Source organism: Malurus melanocephalus, unplaced genomic scaffold (genome assembly GCF_030028575.1).
Source record: "Malurus melanocephalus ecotype Western Australia unplaced genomic scaffold, MMel_1.1 scaffold_23, whole genome shotgun sequence".
In the NCBI taxonomy this organism is placed as follows: domain Eukaryota; kingdom Metazoa; phylum Chordata; class Aves; order Passeriformes; family Maluridae; genus Malurus; species Malurus melanocephalus.
In genome coordinates this window covers 2,104,184-2,130,452 of record NW_026623255.1, presented here as the reverse complement: position 1 = coordinate 2,130,452, position 26,269 = coordinate 2,104,184, and the positions used below count along the sequence as shown (strand labels likewise).

Here is a 26,269-nt window from a genome sequence, read left to right as displayed (position 1 = left end):
TTATTTGTCTTCAGTACTTACTTGAAAAATATATCTAAAATATGCTTTCAATAGCAGTTACAAGAATAAAGTAGGAAACAATTTTTCAATTTTACCACCACCCCCAATGTCCAAAGCAGATGATCTATCTAAGAATAAATACTGCCAGGTCAAATTAAGGAATACTGGAAAAGAAATGGGTGCACAGATAATGACAGAAGTGGATAAAGGGGGAAAATTTCACTAACCTGGGCAGTCAAACTGCAGCAGATGTTGAGATCTGAAGGGAGATAAATGCAAAGATTAGAAAAGCAAGTAAAGCATGGGGAGCCACTGAAGATTGTGGGTCTCAGAGATATCTGCTTAATAATTACATCAGATCTTCACAAAACCGGTGTCTTGTTAGTCTTCCATTGCAGAAAGAAATATGACAGATTAGGTGGATGAGAAAGGTAATAGTGCTAAAATGGACAGCTATACCTACAGTTTTACCTTTTTTAGATTACCTACAGTATAGAGAAATCTGTTTGACACACAGCTACTGTTAGTACTGGACATAATTTAAAATATATTTTCCTACCATTACAAGACTAACAGATTCTGGGAAATAAAAGAAGACTTCAGACAAATGACTGATGCAGGAGAGCTGAAGAAATGAAGAGGCTTCTTGAACAGCAGCCCATAAAAGCAAGTGAATGGAGTGATGGAGGCTGACTTTTTCAGTTTGAGTAAAAAAAAATCCAGACACACCCATTAGATATTAAGCATTATTTCACACAGCATTCTAAAAGTAGCAAATTTATGACATAATACAGGGGGTTCACAAAACACAGACAGTACTTACCCAGCAAGAACTGATTTGTTGTGACCTTACAGATGTGTTATGTGTATGCACATTACTGTGGATATGCAGACCTTACATGTTAGTGTCTAGAGATTTTTGGTCACTAGAGCCCATACATCAGACTCTTCACCATGCTGTGCACTCAGACAAAGGAAAACATTTATCTCTGTGCTTCCATTTGTCTCCACTGTGGAATCCAGGGGCATAAGAATTAAAGGGAGGGGAGAGGTGTAGGATTAGGACTTTACACACCATGCAAAACCTTAACAGTTTCCCATATTGCAAGGTAAATCCTTTCTACCATGGCTCCTTGGACAAGTCTCCCACTGCAGAGAACATGGAGCCACTGCCACTGTCTGTGTGGACAAGGGCAGAAAGAAACTAAAACACTCATTTCTCAAATGAGGAGCTGTAATTTAGAGATGTCACGTCTGACAACATTTAGGGAACACAACATCTGTGCCTTCTAGCCTCAGGGGAGGCTTGAAGAGTTACAAAAACATTTGTAAGCAATGTTACAGATGACAACTTGGGTCTTGGGCAGAACATCAAACAGCAGAGCAAGATTCATCCTGACTATCAAAGCTTGCCCTGATATGACCGCTCAGATCTGCTTGGAGAATACCTTAGGTGGTTTCTATACCCCTTTCATATTTTTCTAGTAAAGTTCTTCCTAATGACTCAAAGCTTTTACCTGGTCAGGGTGCAGTTCACAAATGAAAAACGTCCATTTTTCTATATAGACAGAATAGAGGTTTGTTGTTGTTTTTTTTTTTCCCTGAATTTCAAGTTTCACAAACTTCCAGAATATATGGAAGTAAATACAGCTTTCAAATTGCATAGCAGGAATTTCAGACAAGTTCCTAGGAAAAATGTGAACTAGAGAGGATCTCAAAAGAACTTGGCTCTTCATTTCTCCAAGCTGATTGCACAAGAAAACAGTTTTTATTGGCACATGTTCTGGGGGGCAAAGGTTCAAACACACTGAATTTGCACAGCCGAATCTGATCTCTTATTAACAAAAACAAGGCACATCACTGATACAGAGTGAGAAATGGGCAGAGACAAGCCAAAACAACCAGCTCATAAAGAACAGAGCTGAAGGCCAAGTCATMGTCAAGGCTCAATGTAAGAAGGTACTCCAAGGTGATAAAGTAGTTGCAGAACCGTTAAATTACCCAAAAGGTACAGAAACTCACACTACAGGAGCTGGGGAGAAGGGGTCAAATCTAGCAGCAAAAGYCTGTGTCATCTATAACCCATATCAGCAAGTCCTCCTGTTAATTATGTTTCTAAAGTGAAAAAGAATACTTTTCCAATCTAAAGAGCAGGAACAAAATGGATGTTCCAGCAAAAGGTAAGAAGCATAGATCAGAGGACAGCACTATCTTTTTGTCCAAAGACAGCCTATGTGGGCATAGCACTAGACTCAGCAACTTCAAAGTGACAAACACCAGATCTGGAGACAGACACAGCCACCCAGAGGACAGACTAATATTTATCCAAGTTGTCTGATTTTGTGATGCTGCCAAGAAAACGAGTTTGTTTATATGGACGAAAAAGTTCTTACAAGTAATACTTCTACAGAGACTCTAACCAGCTTCGTGACTCTCCCATGAATAAAATTGCTTAGAGGCATCTTTACTTTTCTTAGAGCAGAGTCCAAGGTGATGCTTTGTTTCTCAGCAGCACTATCTACCTTTTTTCCCCCTAGGCATCAAGTCGGCACTCTAACTTCCTTGTTCCCTTCCTTATTCCTGGCACGTGCAGATTTCAGAGAAGCAAGGAGGCATTGAGTCTTCAGTATCTTTTCTAGGAAGAGATTAAAACTTATTTGCCTACCAAGGCAGATTCTCCTAAGAAAATTATTGGAAAAAATGGCTGGACACACACCATTTTTTCACGCCTTAAACATGAAGGAAACAGACACAGAACACATACACTCCACATAGCCACTGCTAACCAAAAATCTCTACATATGCAAAGATGTATCCATCATGGAATATGAACATGCATAAGCATCAAAAGGAAGTCAGWTTTACACAGTAAATTAAGAAATAGGCAGCAGAGCAAGGTGAGAAAAGCTGAAAAAWTTTTCTTGAGCTATTCTGAAGTTTTAAGAGTACAGTCAGTACCATGGTAACTTTCACACTGCATATCCATTAATGGGTAGCTTTCCATACAAGCCTGCAGCCACACTYAAACAAAAAGCCTATTTTTCAAATATATCTAGTCATTCTTTAGATTTTCTTCATAAGTATTTTCTTCATAACAAATATTTGAGCTTAGAAAGGTAAACTTTATCAAGACACATTCTTATTGCTTTATCTATCATCCAGTTGCTTTTTTAAAAAAGTAGAACACATAATAAATATGTGCRCTCTTTTGTTTAAACCATTTGGTTGTTAAATTCAGTTTTTCATTCTGCAAGGTGTCAAATAAGGTAGCACTTATCATTAGCAAGGAGCATTTCATAAAAATAACTGCTAAATGAATCCATACTTATAAACACCCCAAGACAAATTACTACAGGACTGAAACACTGCACTGMAAGTTTTAAGATGATATTCTCAGTCCTACCAGTATTCCACACAGTGGCTGGATATTGCTATATCAAAACAACACAATAACTGGACCCCTTTTTGTAAGTGTMATAATTAGTATTTTCCTAAACTCATACTGAAACATGGTAGTGACTTTAATCACTGTTTAGAGAAGACTAGCCAGTGACAACATCCATTTTAAGCAGTATTTCTTTTCACACTGCTAAATAAAGCACAAAAAGCAACATCATCTTTTAAGCTACCYAGCATGTGACCCTGTATCAAATTTTAACAGAAATGACCTAATAAGTTCCTAAGAATTAAGGATGCATGAACCTGATTAAGTAATTTTTTTTTTTAAGGGTAAGGACAACGCTAAATTCTTAACATCAGACTGTGAAAAACAGAAGTTCTATAYTTGTTACCCAAACAGGCACAAGACAAATGGCACAGAGACTAGGTATACTTTCTCTCAAATACACTTCATCATTTCCTTGTGAGATAGTCCTTACYAAAAAACACCTGGAAAGAGCATTTTCCACTTATTGCACAGATTGCCATTGTGAACTCAGAGTTTGAATCAAAAAAGACTAAACCAGGATTTTGTCTGTCTGCGTATTCTAAAGGAGCATTTTAAAAAAACCCAAACCAAATCGCAATCAGTAGTTTGGACAGGGTTTAAAATTTAGAGAAATAACAACTATTTGATTTAGTAATCTTATGACTTATCAGTTTGTTCTTCAACAAACTCAATAAATGCTGAAAATATATAATAAAATTAAGTCAAAATTTATTTATAGTCTTTATCTCAACCCAATTCCCAAGCCACATGTAATGGAACACCTATTAATGGAATTTGACACCAATTAAATTGGGATAAGAAAAGCTCTCCCTTTCGGTTCTCCCTTGCAAGAGCCAAAAGGAATCTGATGCCTGGTATCTACCAGACAGGATTCATGTCAAGAAGCTGGCAAGAATTACCATCTAGGATGCTATGTAATCAATTTGTTAATGCATTTAATTTTAATTAGAGCCTGSCTAAGGAGCAGGTTGTTTCTTTGGTTTTAACAGCTTTTACTCTACATAGCAAATACAGTGCAGAGAGTAAAATTGCAAAGACTTGGCTAATTCTGTTCCAAAGCCCAAAGAAGTTTTTACTGCTTGCTTACTACAGGTTTCACAGCATGCATTCTTCTTTCCAACAGGCTTCAGAAAATGCAAGAGGCACRAACAGAGATTGGGGCTGGCCCAGAAGCACCCAGAGACCCTGGCTGGGACCTCAGGAGCTCCTGTGCAGTGCCAGGACTCCAACATGCAGGGTCTGTGCTACATCACATGGTCCAGAGCAGCCATTCTGGCAGAAAGTGTCTTTGCAGGTGGGAAAAATGGGACTTGGTGAGTRCAGAAAGCAGGTCAGAGGGCTAAGAGGAGAGCTGTAGGCATRACATTCACTGTGTATGTACTTTTTTCTTAGAGCACTTGCAACCAGCATCCCTGACTAGCAGTCGTGGCTGCTATTAGCCACCCGTAACAGTGGGAAAAATTCAAGAACTTTAGCATAACAAAAGGTGTCACTTAGCTAAGGATGATCATGTCCTCTTCCCAGTATTACTACAGTTCTAAAAATWCAATAAACAATAAAACAATAGTAACTTCCATTTTCAATAGCTGAGAAAAGTAGTCTATGGTTTGGTAGATGTACCAGTGAAAAACCTTCTTATTTTTTGCCGTCTTTGACTTTTTTTAAAGTACATACTTCTATGTACTTCTGGAAGTACATAAAGTGTAGCTTTTTTATCCAAAGCAGACAAAACTAACATAAAAAAATGCACCCCCAGCTATCTACTTGAGCTAGTGTCTGTGTTGAAGGGCACAATCCATGCTGTTCCTTCAAAAGCACTGATTCATTCACTTTCTCAAATACAGAGCCGCAGACTGAGTAAAAYTGAGTATTTAGATACAAGTAAGTTAAAATGAAAATTTGCAGGTTTCAGGAGGAGGTTTTGGCAGGAACTATTCAATTTAAATTTTACTAAGAGCTAGTGAAGCTTCCCCTCTCAACGGGCACATACAAATCATGAAGACTTTATGTTACAAACCCTTAAGCTACATGGTCTCTCTAAAACTCTGAACAAAAAGAGTATCTTCATATAATTCTGACGTGATCTTTAAAATACCTAATTCTAACAGTACAATGAAATAGTTTTRTAGTTTATTATCAAGCATTATATTRGAAACAGCCTCRATCAAATTTTTTTTCCTACACTGGTGATGTGTTTCATGAYCAGAATTTGTGCCAATCTGATTGGGGGGAGCACTCAAGAGGAGTGAGAGCACCCTACAGAAAGAAAAACTGTATTATAKTATTATAATTTTATACAGTATAGTGTAATATAATGGAGTTTGTTCTTTACAAGCCAACTAGCAGCTTTAGTCTGATTTATAAACAGGAAGCAGTAATAGAAGCATCTCCACAAAAAACACAAGCTTTTTGTTCAATAAATGTATTTTAGATGTTCTATGTGCCTGCTTCTGTAGCCTTATTCTTCAGTTCTCTGCAAGAGTTAAGAACCATTTGTGATGTCTCCAATAGTTTTCTCTACAACACTTGACTTCWACTCTTCTGAAGATAGTTTTATTTTAAAATATCTCTACAAAGCTTATGGGGAAATAGCATAAGATGCCATCTGGATTGYACAGTTCTTCGAAAAATTCTAATTTGAAATGTAATACAGTAAGATCTATATTATTAAAATTGAAGTTACAGGAACKAAACATTAATAAAAGTCAGTTTACAGCTGCTCAAAAACAAATAACCATAATGTATTTTTTTAAAATAAATATTTGATGCAGAGTAAGTAATCTGCAAATTACCAGAAAGCAGTGACACCATTTGTCATATTGCATAAAAAACAGTTTTCAAGACATTGAAGATTTTTTTGCTTATTGAGGTAAATATCTATATATTTATATAATCATTAATYGTACTGTTCTATGATGGATGAATAATGAATATTAAAATGATGCTTCTGTTTTCATACAGAGTTCTACTAGTCCATGCTCTATCAAATACTCTTGAACACGTGGACATGTAATGGTCTAAAAGGAGCATCTTGTTGGACATTCTGGGCTATTCCTCACCTTTCCCTTTCTATTCATACCAGTTTAAAGAGCACCACCACCAAGCTGCTCAAGAATAATTCACCATTTAAGCAGTGCAACGAGGGCCAGAAAATACAATATGTGCATCTCCCAGCTACACCTAGGTGTCTTAGCTCAGGAGCGTACTACAGAAAAAAAAAAAGCTGCTAGGGAAACAAATTAACTCTAGCACATGTACAAGAATGGCTAACTGACATCTTCCTCACCACCAGAAGCCAAAGTTCCATCAGYTACTGTAGACAGCAGTAAAATACAGCTCACCCAGCAGCTGGTAGTGACAGAGTAAGAGGAGCAGTTATACTAATGCTGTAGTAGCAAACTACAAAGGCAATGTCTGAGAGACAGAAAAATCCAGGTATTTTGCTTTTAATAAACCTGAAAAATGGTGAATACAATACATCCTAAAAAAATGATACTTGAACATACATCAATACAAAGGAACAAAAATYACACTTGTGACCTGTTTTCTGTCATTTACTCCTTTCACACTTCCTCTAAGACACAYAAGTGYCATTGACAATGYTTGYAGCTGAGTACCAAAACAAACAATGYTCTTTGGAATACTATGAAATATTTTTCAAATCTCTCTTTTCATGGTTAAAGTATTTTAAACSTTACATTGAGAACAAAGAACAACGATTTTAACTGACTTCACTAATGCTTCTGATTAAAGCTCTCTTTTAATAAGACAACATCCAAATTAATTTTGTTTCTCCCCAACACAACTTACAGTTTAAATTTGGCYTCTTATCACAAATTGCTTTCTAAGTCAATAACACAATAGCGCATGTCTGTAGTTTCAAGCCCATCACATGAAGTAAGAAATGTGCACTTACCAAGTGAACATAAGGCACAAAGTATCCAAAAAGTGCAGCTGGGATCCCAAAAGCCCAGATTCGGTAACTGAGAACTTTGAAAACGGAGAAATTGCAAATCTTTTTCGCGGGAGGAAACTTGGACTTTCCCTTCTTTCCTCCCTCCTTRTCTTTGGTGCTGGGAACAAGGGGTTTGTATGTAAATCCAGCCAGGAACAGGACAAACATAAGGATGCAGAGAACCCTCAAGGTGTTGTACAGGTCAACAGAGTCGATCAGGACCCTCAGGAGGAAGGGCAGTGACACCGTGAACAAGCTGCTGCCTGCRGTGACAATGCCATTCACGAGTCCAAGGCGCTTCTTGAAATAGTGCCCAAGAATGACCAGGGATGGCTGGTAGGCAAACGAGCAGCCACAGGCAAACAGGATCCCGTAGGTGAAATACAGAGGTTCAATGGTGCTGCAGCAAGAGAGAGAAAGAAGAAATCATTGGTGTTTTGAAAGGCAGTGAATGCTCATATTCAGTGAGTTACAAGTCTGTATATACTTATGGCTGAATAGCACTGTGTCAGCTTAATTCAGCAATTATTCTATTCCTTCCACCAAAAAAATTCATAGAATTCACTGAGCAGGTAAAAAAAGAAAAAATATATTCAATTATAATTACACTAAACAGTGTGGTTAAAAAAAGTTTTGAAAACCATTGTCAGGGCAAGTCAGTCAAATGTAAGTTCAACCATTGCTGGGGTTTTGGATTCTATTTTTACCAGAGAATTTTTTTCTGTTTTGATTTACACATTTCTTCACTATGCTAGCAGTTTAAACGGAATACTGAACTCTCCTCAGAAATCCAGAAAAATCAAGTTAACAGWTTATTATGAAAATACAGTAAGAAAGGTGGCAAACATCTTTAATATTGAAAAATAAAATATTTAAATACTGACGCATTTTTGCAATGCAATATATTGTTAGTAAATTACATACTTTTTAGATCATTTTTTGACAAATAATCCCCTTTGGAATAAATATTTTAAATTCTGTGTTTTGGTCCCTGTATTGAATATGCTAAGAAAGAACTAAAAAAAAATATAAACAAGGAATGAAACATTTAATCTCATAGTAAGGTGGATCTTCATCATAATGYCCTCCATCATTACCATCTACTATACAATTGAAACAAAGCAGAGTCACTGTAATTGATCACAGACATGTGACATCAATAAAAAGTACTCGTGTAAGAAATGTTAAAAGCATGAAGTAACAGTATTAGTAGAACTAATTAAACTAGTGCTGTAGTATTAGTAAGTCAAAGAAAACATTTTTTAACATTTAGATGGAGGCAGTGTGCAAGAAATTTTTATGCAAGATTTCTGAGGTGGCACATGACAGTTTATATAATTTTTTWAWKSYWWKKTTTCMRYTAMCYYMMCCCYTTTTTWWTWRKTWASMWYYKSYTTTAAAGCAGTTCTGGAAAACARTTAATCKGTTAGCCCATATATTAGCTTTTTTTTTCAAGGAGCATGAATGTTTTATTGSATGCTTTTCACCACAGGATGCAACCTGCCAGCACCCTTCTATACAAAAACACACCCCAAAAGCTTTCAATGCAATTACAGAACTTCTTAGAAAATAGTATTTGACTRACAAAGGTCTGACACCAGGAACTCTGGTTTTGTGTATTATAGTGAAAAATAATTATTTGTATAACATAACATAACATTGTCCCTTTCTATATGAAAATACCAATTTCTGAAACTGATGATACACAACATAAGCCAGCGGAAACAACCTAAGGCAGACTTATTACCTTTATTAACGGAAAATAACCAGGAAAAATAAAATCAGAAGTTATAAAATGAGAGGAGCAACTTAATACAGTAAGGACAGTTGAACTTTTGTTTCCATCTGTAGATTCATTCAAAGAGTCTGCAGCACAATGCACATATTAAAATATTGTCCTGCTTTATAAACATTCTTACATCTCAATTTCCTAAGACATGAAATCCATATTAAGAAATTAGTGCATTGCAAAAGCAGTAGATCATAYTAACATTTGTCTACTTTACAATATTTCACTTCCAGAACACTGACTTCTATAGCTGAACTACAGTCCTTTAATGAGCTGATAACATCATGGCTATAAATCATTTTAGGGTGAGTAATATAATGGAACACCAAGTATGCACATCAAACTGGCATGTACTCTTACAAGAATTCAGCTCTCAAAGTAGTCTTTAAAATTTAGTTAGGCTGAAATATTTTTAAAGCCTCTAAAAACAACTTGCTCTTGCATGTCTCTTCYATGTCCTTGTTCCATTGGGTATCAGACAAATATAAGAATGATGTTTATCTAATAACAAGGGTGGTTGAGTATTCATCACTCAATGTACTACTAGGAAGCAAGGAGGAATAAGGACTTTTCCAAGACACCTCTTTTAGTTTTTACCTCACGCTTAGTAAGAAGCTTCTTAGAACATACCAAGAAGGGGAGGGTTTGTTTGTTTGTTTAATAAAATTAAGCCAAATATCTGCACCTGGATTAACCATCCAGATCACAGCAGCTCATATGCATCTGGTTCAGAGCACAAGCATAGAAAAGCCATTTTCAGAAGTTTTTTGTCTTTAAAAACATATTTGCATCTAAGCAGAAAACTCTTCTGAATGTAGCTTCATTGTTCCTGTATTATTCTGCTAAGGGTGGGGGAAGAAAAACAGCATGAGAACTAGAGGTAACTGGCTTATTTTCCTGCTACTTCTTACACCCTATCTTCGCTAACCAATTTCTGATGAAGATTAAGTAAATTTCCTGCTTTCTCATTTCTACATGCAACAAATCAGCCACTCTTGAATTTCTTAAGATTTATTCTGCAAAAGTTACAGAAACACACAAATGAATTTCAAACTAGAAGAAAAAAAAACCAAAATAATTAAGGCCTAAGTATAGGCAATATACCAAAGTTTTCTCTATCTCCATGTTCAGCAATTGGATTAGTAAGAACAAAAGAAAACATCCAATTTTACTAGAATTTTAACACCTTGCTGGAGGTCCTACAGTATTTTTATYAGCCTTAAAACTGTTTCAAAAGAAAATTAAGGGGACAGGGTAGGGAGGGACGACAACATCWATGTTTGTGTACCTGCTAAAACACAATACACATCAAATAAACATACAGGTTTATCCTGTACAATGCAGTTGGTTTTATAGCACCACTCTTGCCATTGATACATTTATATATAGCAGTTCCTGTTAAATAGGGAGTCTTGTTACAACATTATGTTTTTAAAAATACTTTTTAAGTTGGAAGTTTACAAAYAATAGTTTAAAAGGCAAAACCAAACCCAAATAAAAAAAGTTTTATACTTCAACAGGTAATATAAAGTAGTACTGTTTACCCCTTCATTTTCTGTTGATAGGATCAGCATTACCTCTATAACACTACAAAATTGATAAAATACTTTGAAAGTYTGAATTTAAGTTTTTTACCTCACAAAAGAACTCGAAAGGAGTCCAACAAGTCCTACTGCAGCTCCAATAACAGCTACTTTTCGACAGCCAAACAGGTCTGTGAATATGCTGACTATTGGGGAGCAGAAGAAGACCATCCCCATAGAAAGAGAGCTCACCCATGCTGCAAAAGAGAAAAAACAAAAAAGACAACATTTAGAAGACCAAGTGATTTCAGCTTTCAGTTAATACTTGTTTTCAACAGGATTTTACGTTGCTGAACTATAGTTGGGTAGCAATTGGGCAACTATTTTAAAAACATTTAAATGCATTTTAAAATACATTTACCTAAACATGGTAAAAAAAAAGCATAACAATTTACATAATCAACTAATTTAGATTTCATCAGCTTGAAAAATGCAATTAACTTTTTTATAGCTATTACTCTTACTTTTTTTTAAACACACAGGCATTTCTCTAGTAACTGACCTAATACTCAAACTGATGACTAGGTCATTAAAGATATCATTGAGGTTTCATATTCATTCTGACATYGCTTAGTCCATTTCACTTGACTTACTGCTAGACCTTAATCACTTTAAACAGGTACATTTGCTGAAAAAAAATTAATGATTTTTTAACTTCATTACTAGATGTAGATCATGCTGATCAATAATGAGTAAACAATAGGCTCTTATACTGCAATAAACACTTCAGGAATGTGATTTTACCTTATACTAAACAAACTGACTTAGTAAAATCACTTCTATATATAATGGGAAAAGTTCACTACTTTTGATACTGCTCAGCTTTACAGACATTGTGAAAACAGTACTTGGTTCGTTAGATTATTTAAATTCAACTCAGGTGAATCCACTATAATTTCAGCCACAAGTGGTTATAATAGTTACAACTAATATATTTGCTATATATAGTAATTTATACATTGCAGATGTCCCCACCTATACGGGGAAAAAAGGTCTAAACATGAAGCAGGAAAAGCTGGTAATGCAAAATTAACTGGAAAAAATATTTCAGCTTCCTTTCGAATTGTACAGAAGATAATACAATTCTTTCAACCTAAAATAGTTTAGATCTGTGTAACTGGAATTTTATTTAGAATATCTTTCCTAAAGACATAGTTAGATAAACAATTGTGATTCAGTGATGARGGCAAAGAAAGTATCTGGAAAAGCAGGTAACCACAAGACTAAATGAAGTACATTYGCAAGTAGGTCTACCAATACCAAGGCTGAGGAGATGTATCATTAAAGCGCCAGTGAGCCCTATACACTGATGAAGACCTCATTGTGCAAGGCAMTAAAGACAGAAAAACCAACAAACTTGTTTCTTCTAAGAGTTTACAATGTAAATGAAAGATGAGAGAACAGATAGCTMGAGAAAACCAGAAATTAGTACAAGAAACAAAATGTTTATTTTAGGGCAAACAATGCTCTCAATGAACCATAACGTAACTGTTTGGGGAAGGGCAGGAGGGATATGTGTTACCGGATTTTTTTGATCATGTGATAAAATAATAGAATTTCAAGCCACAATCTAAAGAGTGAAGTACTTTTATGGCCATTTCCTGTGTAGGACTACTCCATATATTATAGCCCTGCAGGCCTTGTACCTCTACAGCAAAAACTCAAGCTGTATAAAGGAAGAGCACAAGATACAACAAGGATCCTGTGACACTGCCTGAAAGGCTGAGACCAAATTTAAGAAAGGTCTGGTCTTTGTCTTTCTCTGCAATCAAAGAACACTCAAGAGCACCGTGGACATGACTCCTCTGAGATCTGTCCCCTATTACAGCCCAGATGGCTACTGATGGAACAAGACATCGCACCAAACACGGTTTGTAAGCAGGAGTCTGAGGGAGCAGGYGCTCTCAAACAGCACAAAGCTTCCAAGAAGTCCAACTTCTACAAGATTCATCATCCTTTTACTTATTTTTCCCTGCAGAGTGAGCCTGCAGTTTTTCTGTCCAAAGGAAACTGCAAGCACTAGGGGGTAGAATGCCTATGTTGGCCTGTCCCACTCTCAAATAAATGGTGACTACACCACCACAAACAGTCCTCAGCACCTCTATGCGACTTGCAGCACKCTAAAAATCAGTCCCTGTGACTCCCAGGGGTCTCTGCAAGGCCAWGAGGCAGCTAAATCTTGAGAAGCAGCCATCAAAAATCTCACTGTCACCAGTGGTATCACACAGTATGAAGGTGCCAAGAAACAGCGGAACCTCCTGTCACCCTTCCTGCCAGGTACAAAAAGAAACAAAGGCAACAGGCACTGGACAAGACCACCAGAAATTGCTGATTTTGAGAATCCAATCTCACATGGACTCTGTTCATGGAGACAAACGGACAAAGAAAGCAGGCATCTGAAACTGAGCATAAGTAACTTCCATGAAGCCACAGACTAAATTACTTTTGAGCTACAGACCGTGATTCAATTATCATTCTCCTTAGTGAAGTCAGGTTTACAGTGTTTATTAGCTATACAGCTAATAAAATAATTGGAATATAAAAGGCTGAAGTGAAGACATTCAGCTCAAATGAARTTAACAACATGYTGATCTTGTCTTTAYGTGCTTCCAGATACTCAGCAAAAASGTWCGCCTTTCTTATCACTTGATTCTCTCTTCTTGTTGTTACAATCATGACAGGGCAGAGCCTAAAAGTGAAGGTTTCCACTGGTTTTCAGCATAACACAGTCAAGACAAATGATGATGCCTTATCTGAAGCATTTCAGAATGGAATGGTGATGTGGGAATAAGTCCCACTGCAGAAGTGGAAGCCCACACCGTATCACTTATCTATCTAATGAAAACTGAAGCCCTTTAAATAATAACTTCAAGTTAACAAGTTGCTCTCATTGGCCTAGAGAAATGTAATTTAGAGATGTTGTTGGCAAGTCTTGTATGAACATCTTTGTTATATTTTGAAAAGAATGTTYTCGGAGTTAGACTTCACAGGTACTCATAGTTTGAGAAAATGTACTGTCTTTGTCCTTTGCAAAGAAACCTAGCATAAAAAAATAAAATAAACAGAATATGTAAAACTTTAAATGTCCTAATGCAAATAATTCTTCTGCAATATCTTCATTCTATAAAGAAATGGATGGCTTTAAATCTTTTCAATAGTTCTGAGCAATTTTCGATTTCATCTTGTTCAGTAAGTTTTCAAGCACCCTTACACTTTTTCACTCTGTATGAAAAAAAGCTACATTGAGTTGTCTTCCATATTTTTTTCAAATACAAATTACAACTGTCCCAAGTAATACAAAAAACTACAAATGCAGCATGCCAGAATACTGAGAGCTCTCTAGAGCAGTTATTACGTATTAATTAAAGTATTTCTCCTCCAGGCTACTGGCTGCTTTCCTGGCACAGGTTGGCCATATTCCAGAGCTGCTAATTCAGATACTAATACAGCACCTAATTGCTACATATAACTACATTCATATTCATACACAAAACATTTTGATTGTCATAGAAGAAAACCTGTTCCTACTTCAAGGACTTAAATATTCCCTAARGCACTGGAAGTTAAGAATTAGCTCCTCAAAACATGTAATTTTTTGTAGAATTAGCAATTCCCAGGCTCCCCTAGAAGCTGGAAAATAGTCATCCTTACGATAAAACTATCAGACCTGAGAGTAGCTGTACTGAAAAATCTGTTTGTTCTATGCCCCTGAAGTACATAATGGATTACAAAAACTGAAAACTTTATTATAACTAAAATTATTCAAACATGAAAGTCACAGCTTTCCTGATCAGTTCACTGAAAATCTGAAYATATATTCTGATATTATTTCAATTATTTCCTCTGCTCAAAAGTCTGCTCAAAGTAGCAATGCAACTATACACATACTCCAAAAATATGCTGCTATTCTACCATGAGTCTTTAAAAATTAAAACATTATTATTTTAAATAATGTCTTTACTAKAAATACAGTATCTAATATCTGAGCACTCTCAGAGTTATTCCCATTGTCACAGATTACACAATACATATTTATCTGCCAAATTATAAACCAAACTGTTAAATATTTTAGGTCATTCTTTAGATTCAAGCACTAGGATTTACAGGACAACAAAAARGAAAACATTAATATCATGCACATGGAATGCTTTATCATGCACAAATTTAAATAAAGGCTACTCATCCAAAGCATTTTTCATTAAAATCAAATTTTTCTAAGCATTACAATATGGAACTTAGCAGTTTTATCCTCAAGTGTCTTTCAAGTGGTTGCTCAACACAGTAGTAACACCCTTCATTCTTTAACAAGCTTCAATAATTTTTTTTAGTATTTTCCCTTGAGACTGTTCTGGTTGAGAAAGGGAACAAAATGCTACTGTCCAGAAGACAAGCAATATGAAGCAAGCAAAATAAAGGCACTTACTGGCTTCTAAAAGCTCAATAAACTTGAATAATATTTAGCTTTCATTAATTAGCATTCATTATTAGTTACAATTTATGCAAGAATAAGAAAGCCTGTATGTGCTCTACCAGCTTCAAACCATTAACAGCTGAGAGACTTTGTGAGCCTACTTTTCTTAGCTTTTCTTTATAAAAAAAATCTGGACATTTCTTCTTTTTCCACTGTATTTTTCAATATTCTGGATATTTTACCTYCATAAGCTGCCAACCTTCCCTGGAACACTGGTGTATTTTCAGCATCCACAACATCTTACGGCAAACAACTCTGTAATTTAACTATAGAATGGCTAAAGGGTACTTCTACTTTGGCCAGTTACACACAAAGACATTCTCTTCAGCAAAGCAGAAGATTGGCTTCCATAAAAAGATTTGTTATGAGTATAGCTTGAGTATTTGAGAGATCCTGTTCTGGAGGGAAAAAAAAGTGGTGGTTGAAAGTTATTTCTGGAAATAATTTGTTTGTCTSCAGCTAGTATTAATAATTCCTTGCCTGTATAATCATGTTTACATGGCATTTAATTTTTAAAATAACAAAATAATTGCCATRCKGTGTAGATCACAGATTGATTTAGCRCAGTATCCTGTTTCTGACCACCAGAAAGTACTTAGATGAAGTCTGGAAAAAGGCTAGCATTCTGCAATAATTTTCCCTGGCYACATCCAGCTCCCGACATCCAGCAATAAGCAGCTTAGAAACTGCCTAAGCAGAATGTYGCATCTAACCATTCAACAAGAACATTTAGTTCCATCAATATTACTTTGGCTTCTCTGCTTTTGTTGTAATCAGTTACAGAACATGCTCAGGCACCAGCACCACATTAAAAATAAACTCCCCTTGGCTTTGAATTTACTCATATTTAATTCCTCTGCTGTTAAGAAATATGAATTAATCTTCCCTGCTGAGGTTCCTCTTGAAACCCATGATTTTATATGCCTTAATCAGATCTGTTCATACTAATTCCTTCCCCAAAATGAAGCAACTTTTTGACTCAGTCTGTCTTCCTATAGAAGATGCACTTTGTCCCTTTATATTGAGCCTGAGTGCATCCCACTATTCCTGAGGCAGGGTAGCCAGAACTGCATACATCATTTAATAATAAGTTTCTGTGCTAACAATTTTTCCCCAGTCTTTATGTTCTAATTATGCTTCCATTTTTCCCTCATCTTTTTGTTTTTTATGTTTTGCAGTTGCTTCAGAGTAAATATATTTAGAAAACTATCCATGACCTTATTTTCCTACAAATGGTAATGAGGTCTAAGGATGCAGATGCCTTTTTTAGCACTTATTTGGATTACATTTCTCCCTGTGAGGCACACACATAAATTGAATTTAATCTGCCATATTAATCACTCAGCAATAACAGAAGAACATAGCAAGTCTAGTGGCCAGCCACCAACACACTCATGTATGTGAGGTCAGGCTACAGAGTTTGAATTTGTTCAGCATGCAGAAGACAAGCAGAGCAGCTCAAAATAAACTTAATCAGTGCCTCCAGGTATCTAACAGGCGATTATTCCAGAATATAAAACTAGCTCCTTTTCAGTGGTGCACAGTGACAGAACAAACACACAACTGAAAGTGCAACAAAGGATATTCCRATTAGATGTCATGAAAATTTTTCACCGTGAAGGTAGAAAGTGCCATGCTTTAAAAAAAAAAAAAAGACTGGATGTGGCACTCAGTGCCATGGTTTAGCTGAYAAGGAGGTGTTAGATCATAGKCTGGACTTGATGATCTTGAAGRTCTATTCCAGCCTTATTCRTTCTGTGTGACTCTATGAGATAAAAAGTTGTGGAAATTCCTTCCTTGGGTATATTTAAAACTTGACTGGACAACACTGAACAACCTGATCTAATTCAGAGGSTCAATGTATTTTGACTAGGCTGGCTTTGGGAGAAGGGTGTCAGACCAGATAACCAGAGAGTCTCCTCCAGCACAAGTTATTCCATATAATTTATGGAACAGTACTGTTCTAAACCCCTGCTTCTTGAAAATCTGAATTTTGAAAATCTGGATTCTGAAGATCGTGCTAAACATCAACAGTTCTTCAGAATAAAAAAAATAATTAGGTTGGCAATATTAACTCCTTCAGGTAAGCAAAAAAGAAATAAAACCAAGCCATGATATTAAAACCATTTTTTCTGCCCTAAGAATGGGAAGGAGTTGAGGGTATCCTTGGATTCTAAACCAGAGATCCTAACAAATAGACCTCATTATTAGCATTAGAGACCTATTATTAGCATTAGAGGTGCGAAACTCATTGCTTAGAACTGCTGTATCYCCCTCCTACTGATGCTATTTTCTATCAGTATTGTTTTATTCTTGTTGCCTGTGCCCTGAAGMACTGGGTTTGCCAGTGCCTCTGCCTAAGGTGCTCCAGATACATCCTCTTTTATCCATTATCTATTTTTCTTTCTCCAGGGAAAGACAGTAAYTTCCAAAAGAGAGAATTGCTCAGCAGATGTCAGGTAACTAACAGACCAACACAACCATTAACTCAACAAATATTCCAATGTCCTCCCACGTCCTCTGASAGCCTCTGTAGGTCAGCCTCCTGAAAATTGCCACCCTATTTTTATCTAAYCTATCACTACCCACAGACAACATCAAATACCTTGGGCTACATGCCTTGCTGGCACCTGCTGACACCTGCCTGTGAAAATCGTTTCGGAACCTGCTCAGTAACTTCTCATGAATTGTGAGGAATTTCATCAGTTGTGGGAGCAAAAGGGAGAACAACTGGTTTCCACACAGCCGCTCCTCTTACTGAGCAATCAATCCATGGATGCCAGATCCTTTTCAGTGGAAAAGGAAAGCAGATGTTAAAATGCACGTACTGACACACTTAGAATCCCTACTGTCAAAAAAGTGCACTGCTTCTTCTAATCAAAAGAACTGCTGATCCCATTAGAGAAAGTATTTGTTTAAGGACTAAAAATACATTTATGACATAATGCTGTCACAGGAAGTATCCTATACTCTGAACTCAGGTTACATGACTACAGCTTTCAGTTTGCTTACTTTCCAGTGTTTAGTTTGCAGATGTCTGAGCTAGGCTCTCCCTTAAAGCAGTACTATAAAAAAATTAATTCTAATTTAAATGAAAATTTTGAAATACTTTGAGCAAAGACAATATAGTGCAAGGACGTACCATCTCTTTTGGACACGAAGGATATGTTGAACATACTTTGGAAATCAGAATTATCTGTAGAGAATCTAATCAGATTTCCATAACACACACAGATCACCGCCAACACATGAAGATTTATGAACCAGGAACTAGTGGAAGTATCCAACAGGTACACAAAATATGGGGCGTTTTCCCCCACTCTTTTTTTCTTGTCCCTCCTTGAAAGGAACAAACCTTTCACTAAATAATCTTATTACTGAAAAATACTGCTTATGATGCATCTGAATCCAAGAACTAAACATGAGTCACTAAACCCCTACAAAAAGAGACCTTTGAACAGACATTCTGATTCCATATCACAAAGCACAAAAGCAAAACTTCTCCTTTCAGCAAACATGAGGCTTATTATCAGGCAGTTTGAATTACTTTATTCTGAATGAACGACTGAACTTCCAGATTTTGCCAATAGTTGTAGCTTTCCTGTGCTTATGCATAGCATCTCTTCAGTGTATTGCCTCGTGACTGTCCAAAATGCTACTTCAGGTTCATATAAGCCTTGTTGAACTTAATGCAAGAAGGTGGAAAGAAGCAAAAACTTCCCAATACATTGTAAAATCGTTGTACAAAGCAAGCTTGTAGGAGTGAAAAACAAAACCAAACTTTCTATCAAGTCACAAAATAGGCTTATTTCTTTCAAGGCTTTATTCACCCTATTCTCTCGCATGATGTGCAACAGATGAAAGACCAAGCGCCAGAAGAGATTCACATATATTCCTAATACAGTGAGCTTGCCGTTTACCAGAATTGGACTAAACTAATTTCACCCTCTGCCTTCATAAGTAGTGACAACACATGATCAGAATTTCTATTGAGATCAGTCCTAGTGTGTGTAAGCAGCGGGAAATCAGAAAAGTAAAAAAAATAAAAAAATAAAAATTCATATACTGACAAAACATCCCACACCACTGCAACTAGCCAATTATTTAACTACCATCTGATTTACACTTACTGTATTAACACAAGCTTAGGCACAGTGTTGTAGCCTTTTTTTTCACTTGTTGGTTCCTCCTTTAACAAAAGAGATAGTAATGGTGAACCCAAAGCAAGTACTATGGGAAGCTATCAAGAAATTTTAATCAAACAATAGGGGAGAAAGTATAAACCTGAAAGTATAAACAGGTATACTTATAGGCCAACCATTTCTACTACTAGAGAGACGGTAACTCTTCCACATATTTTGAAAAGTTAGAGGAAAAYAAACAAATCTTTAAGTTAGGAGAAGCTCTAACTAAAGCTCAAAAGTGCAGTGTTAGACAAAATATTGCTGCTAGAGATTTTAAGTGTTAAGCCTTCAGGAACATTTAAAGGAAGGCTGAAGTAAATCATTAACAGAAAAACACGTGCATTTGGGTTTCATAGCAAACTGAGCTTGACCTTTGACACTTTATAAAGTCTGAAAATGCTGTGGTAGGAAGAATAAACAAGGAACAAATCGATAAGAAATGGCTGTAACCACTTGTTTTTCCTTTTAGGAGTCATACAAGAATGTTTTCTGCTGACTGTCTAAGACTTTTTTCAAAGTACAGTGTAATCACATTTTTAACTAATAGCCTAAAAAATCGAGCTCCAGAACAGATTTCCAGGCACATTTTTATCTTCCCTTTCCTCCCCTCAAATTAGCACTGGTTTGTTTATTTTTTTTTTTAATTCTGAACAGTTGAAGGCCAAGAATCATGTTCTGTTTTGATTTAGGATCAGCAATGTTCYGCATAAGGAAGTACCAGCTATTAACTTCAAAGATGACAGCCTGATTTTCCAGAAAGGTTTAATCCTAACCTCTCTCCCAACCAACAGTTGCACACATTCCAAACGTATCTGCAACCAAACATTATACAATGATCTCRTGTTTTAGAGCTATAGCATAGATTAGACTTCAAGATCCAAATTCCTAAACTTTTAATGGAGTATTAGTCTTCTTTCTTTCCCCCACCTCATTTGCATTGGGGCAAGACCTGCAAATCAAAGTTGCCTTTTAATTGACACAGGCATTTATTTCACTTCTACAGTATCAGAATTCCTTGTGAGACCATGAAGACAAAAGCAGCACAATAAAGAAATCTTACTTCACAAAWACATTTGGAACACCATTTAAAATTCAGGAGCACAGATTGTCACGAAGCAACTCACAGACTAACCCTAACTTTTCATATGAAAAGATCCTTCTGCATCTATCAGGATTAACTAAAAGACCCTATCACATCTCAGAATCTTCATGCAGATCCTCAAGACAGATTCTAACAGCATTTATTCCCTGATTGCATTAACATATTCCCCTTACTTTCTGTGGGTCCCTACAAAGTAATCAAACTTTAGTTTTTCAGTCCCTACCCTCAAGGCTTAAACTGTTATCTGAAAGATCTTCCCATGTTCCAAACCRCCCTTTCCCACTCTACCTCAAAGCAGTCATTAGTCAACAGGCATTTTAAGCAAGGCAGAGACTAGTTACCATAGAGAAAAAAGTACATTAACCAAACCCAAAGTACTATTATGCAGGCCAAATAAAACAAAACAACAAGTGATTCAAGAGCAAATCATTTAGATGCTGCAACAGGTAAGTATTTTTCAAGGTAAGATCTGATTGTTTAACTTGMCTCTGCTTCAGAGGGAAATCTGTATTTTTACAGAAACAAAAGTGTCTATTTTGCAACACAACTTTACGATCCAAAAACCACACAAATGTTCAGAGCCAYGTGCCTGCATTTAGTAATAAAAGTACAAACACTGAACTATACAGCAAATTTCTATCTTTGRAATTGTAATGTTATTTTGTGCTACAGTTACATGCAAAGCTACCTCTGACTTTAAAGGAAGGAACCATCAGGTAAAGAGAGGTGACAATTAACAAGTTCAGTATGTGTCCTTCATAGAGAATACTTTCTTGTTTTTCAAAATAGATTTATCATTCCTATGACAACTACAACACCAAGTGGATAYAGAAGTCCAAAACTGGACTATTCTTAAGCGACACTAAGACATTGTTTTCACAGGCTACAGTAAAAAAAGGGGACTTCCATGCATTTAATTTTCTTTCATTCATATTTCCTACTCTCTTCCCTTTGAATACAGAAAACTTCGTCTAACAACAGTGGCATCTTAAGTTCTTGCAAAGTAAACAAATGAACTAAAGTGTTCTCCCTTTCAGAGGATTTATAGTGAGAGGAAATCATTTGCATAGGAAGTTTGATAAGAGCAGAGAGAAAGCACATGTGAGGGGATAAATCTTTATGTCAGCATGTGCCCTTTATATCAGTTACACTCACGTGCACTCTAACCCTTGTAACCAAGTGAACCAGCCACTGTAACTCTTGACCTTSTTCTTGTCTCTCATCCCATACAAAATTTTCAAGTCTGCCAATATGACTCACTKGAACAATAAACTATTTCTCATTAACTTAATGCCCAGCTACCGAGGCACTTATCTGTCTGATTTCCAGTAATCCAAATGCCCAGGTTGCCATTCATCTAGAAAACTTGAACAAATTGCTACGCTGCACATACAGAGAGTAATTTTATATCAGCTAAGCAACTGAATGTGACTTGCTGCGTATGTCAGCCTGACAGATACAGGACACGTGAAACGCAGCTTGTTGAGGTGAGGTACTCAGCAGATTTGGAGCTCACATCTGAGTATTTTTAGTTATTATGAGCAACAAAGGACTTTGAGTGGAGTCTCAACACTGCAAATAACACAGGTTGCAGTTATAATTTGGATGATACTTACAGTTAGTAAAGTACAAAATTTTTTAAACAAAATGCTTCCTGATAAACTGTTCAATCAAGATACTCTCTCCCAARATAGAATGTACTGACCAAACCTTATTTTCTGCAAGATCCTGGGATCAAACCAATGGGAACGAACTTAGGAAACCCACTTTTTACCCATCTTTAATGTTTTTCCTTCCAAGGAAGGTGAGGAGAAAGGAAAGGAGAGTTTGAATACCTGCTGCTGAGAAAGATGGTATGGATTGAGCATCTACCACAGAGGGACTTATTCTTGTAACGCCAGCATGCCCTGGGGCTGTAAGTTATTTGTGTTTCTAAACATRCCACTTTCCCCTAGTTAAAAACAAGCCACAAACCAGAAGAGGTTTCCCAGAACAGTRGTTCCCAAACTTGCTTCCCAGGAGSCAGCAGGAGAAGCTGCAGCAGTAGATGCACCCCACAGTCCCAGAGTTGGCAAAGCTTCCCTAGCACCCAAAATTATTATTTCTGGCTCAAAGAACTGAACCCCTGAAATGTCACAGAGCTCCCTGGGCATCCAAGGGAGGAGAATGGAAGTATATGATGTTTAAGCTCCCTTCCAAACTAAACTGTTCTATGGTTCTTTGATTAAAATGGTTTTCATTTTGTTTGGTTTTTTTTTTCCTTGGGAAACACAACTGAGAAACATGAAAGCAAACACTCCCTCAAAACTATGTGAAAGGAGCACCATACTTATTTCAAGTTAATCATCAAGAGCTGAGAATCTGAATTTGTGGTAGATTAATCTTGGGTAGACACCAGGTACCTACCAAGCCACTCTATCASTMCCCTCCTTWGCTGGAYAGGGGAGAGAAAATAACTAAAGGCTCATGGTTGAGATCAAAGGATAGGGAGATCATTCACCAGTTACTGTCATGGGCAAAACAGGCTCAACTTAGGGAAATTAGTTTAATTTGTGACCAATCAAATCAKGTTAGAGCAATGAGAAAWAAAACCCAACCTKAAAACRCACATTGCCATTTTTCCTGGCATCRATTTCATTCCCAAATTCTCYCCCTCCTCSCCAGATCACTGAGTTTATCCAAAGAGCAATTTAAACTCAGTATATCATTGCCATTTCCACACAACTTCCTTACTTCACACAAAGCATCARGTACTTCCATAGCAAAACACAGGAATTTAACTTTAAAATACAAAWAAAAGGTCAGGTAATTGAGCTACATGAACATTTTCTTAATATTTTTAAATTATAATATTTTAAGCTAAAACTCATTCATTGAGATAAGGCACAAATATGATCCTACAAGATTTTGCACATATATAAGTCCTCYTTAGCATTACAGGTTCTCTCCTTTATTGTACAGCATTACTTTTCTAAAATTATTTGGTTATGCTTAAGGCATCAAATCAGTCCTCAAAATACKGAGTATCCTTAAAAACTTAGCAAAGTATTTTCTGTGCTAAGATAAAGATAAAATTCAGTCAAAGATAAGGGRCTAATAAAGCCTATATATCCCATATAAAAAAATAAAAAGTATACCTTGAATAAATTTGTTGTTTTAGTCAAGAAACGCATCTTTCCATTCCAATAATACTGGTACTAAATTGCTTATACTTGGACTTTGCATCCACCTACTAGCAATCCTTCACCAAAACTATGGTAAAAAAAAAAAAACAAAAAAACAAAAAAACAACACAACACACAGCAATCAATCAAATTTTGGTTAAGGGTACAACCCTCTGAAGTCCTCTTTAAGAAAAAAAAATCATTTTGTTTGATAAAGATCACACTATCTTAGAAATAAAACCAATGTTTTTACTGACTATTTTGCTGTATTCTGGAAAAATATCAGAAGTCCAAAGCTCTTATTTATAAAATAAGTAGGTAAAACAGCACAAAACTGAGCCAATCRTGCTGCCGGTTCTTTTCCTCCCCTTTTTTCACCAATGCCTTTAGCTCTTCAAGCTTCTGGATGCCTGTATTAAAAAGACTCTTTGTACCCACCATGAGCAAACAAACAGGCACACAGTGTCCCATATAAATTTTTTCTCTKAAGTCCTGGATTAAAACATTGTTTATTACTTCCTTAAAGTAAGCTGGTTTCAGTTTTAGGTYTRGTTTGGGTTTTTTTAAGAGAAACTATAAAACTTAGTTAAGGAATCAGTCATCTCCTTCAAATATCTCATGAGAGTTGGAAGATTTTAGGATGTTTCAGTGTCTTACTCCTTAAATGTTCACTAGAGAATCTTTATTTATTGAAAAGAAGCCTAAAACGACCACTCCTAACAACTGCAGTGGTCTTGCTTAAACTGGGCAAATATTAAACACTTTCTTGCACTGACACAGCCATTTTTGTTCTGTCAACAGCAAGAGCCCGTATATGAACAGTACAGGATTTTTTCCCAGTTATGATGCATAATAGTATTTCATAGAATAGTATAACAGTTATCACAAAAGACAACCACCAATTATTTCTGCTGAAGGCTCAATCTCCATCCAATAACATTCCACCCTGACTTCTCAGAATCTGAGCATTTTACATATATTCTATCAGCTTGCAGTCTAAGCACTACGTAGCTCAACTACTACCATTTATACAAACATGTTCACTTTAATGCTATTTCCAGAACTCTATCAATTAAGGAACTATACCAACAAGTTGTTGTCTATGCAGTTTAATTCGAAAGAGAAGAACTATTATTCCCTATTTTGCATTTTAAGGGAAGAGAAGTAGTAAAAATAATGCTATTATAACAGGAACTGTCACTAGATAATGTATAAACACATTAATATTGGGTATACAATATGTATATACACACATTTCACACAAAATACTCAAATACAGAGGGATTTTTGGTCCTCTAGAGCATAAAAGGTTTCTCACTCTTATAATGATCTAATAAACTCAAGACATAGACATAGGGCTACTTTCACTGACCAGTAACTCACAGCTTCTGAGGAAAGAAAAATGCAGAAAAAGCAACAGAACAAGMAAAAGGGCTGTTAAGTGTATTACATGCAAGATCTTGAGCAGAGGTTTTGATTTCTGCAGCTCATGGAGTACAACTCCACTGAGTTCAGCCAAAGGCCTGCTGCCAGCACCACTAGTGACCTTATCAGGTTGTGCCTTCCCTCTTCTGCTCCATGCAGGGTTATGCAATACCAGATCGGCTGCAGGCACACACAGGGGCACAGAGAGGCAGCGGCAGGAGGGGGAGCCCAAAGAGCATCCTGCCTGCCCCCCGTCCACTCCAAAAGCCTTCATCCCTGACAGCTCCAGCCTGTCTGTGTAGCCCCAAGAAGCACTGGGGTGAAGGCAAGCAGGAGCCCAAGCCACAGGCCCAGAAGAGGGGACACTGTCCTGTTCTCCCTGGCCTGTCCCAGGAGAGCCTGAGCCCCCATGCCCAGGAGTGACACCCACCAGGATGAGCCAATGCCAGGGCACTTTCAGAACCAAGGGAGTACTGACTTGGATCATAGGACACAGTGGGGGAAAAGCATTTCAGAAATCACACAACTAAGGGGACATTTAGGAGAAGAACCAGGGAGAGATTTAAGATAGGAAAAAGTATGGGAAAGTAAGAATTATGAGCAGATAAAAAGCACTGTTCTCTGTAAGCAGTTTGCTGGCCGTTATGGTCATCTCTCYATAACCTTACCCTGATCAGCACAGCCTAGCCTGTCTGCTTGCTAAATTCCCTTTTAAATTTCTCCTGTGTTCATATCTGAGTATCTGAAACCAGCACCTGGAGGGACCCACACTGCAAACATTGTAATATAAACACAGATGCATAAACACACACACGCACCTCTCACTACCAGAACTCCAGTCTGTTCAGCTAGAGAGAGGAGCAGGATGATGCCACTAGTGCTATGTTCACGTGTATGTTATTTGACTGCCTGTCAGTCAATTTGTGTGGCCAGCTGTGTACACATGTGGCATGCATGTGCACTCCATGTGAGGGTGCCAACTGGAAACATTTTCAGCCTCACTACTGGCTAGGTACACAAACCCTCACTATTAGACCAGGGACACAAAGCTCCAGCAGCTTCACTGCTCTCAGGCTGTCASATCCAGCCTGAGATTTTCCCAAACACTTAGAACCACAAGAAAAAAAAAATCATAGCCCTACCTAAAA

At 36.8% G+C, this 26,269-nt stretch overlaps 1 protein-coding gene across 1 annotated transcript in view; it reads right to left on the bottom strand.

Annotated features, from left to right (window-relative positions):
• The window catches only part of SLC16A10 (solute carrier family 16 member 10), a 62,881-nt gene that overhangs the window by 11,493 nt on the left and 25,119 nt on the right, over positions 1-26,269 (bottom strand). Inside the window, exons 2-3 of the mRNA XM_057390189.1 lie at positions 10,828-10,972; positions 7,365-7,803 (exon numbers count right to left, since the gene is read on the bottom strand). Of these exons, the coding sequence (XP_057246172.1) occupies positions 7,365-7,803; positions 10,828-10,972 (584 nt within the window). The remainder of the gene's footprint in view (positions 1-7,364; positions 7,804-10,827; positions 10,973-26,269) is intronic.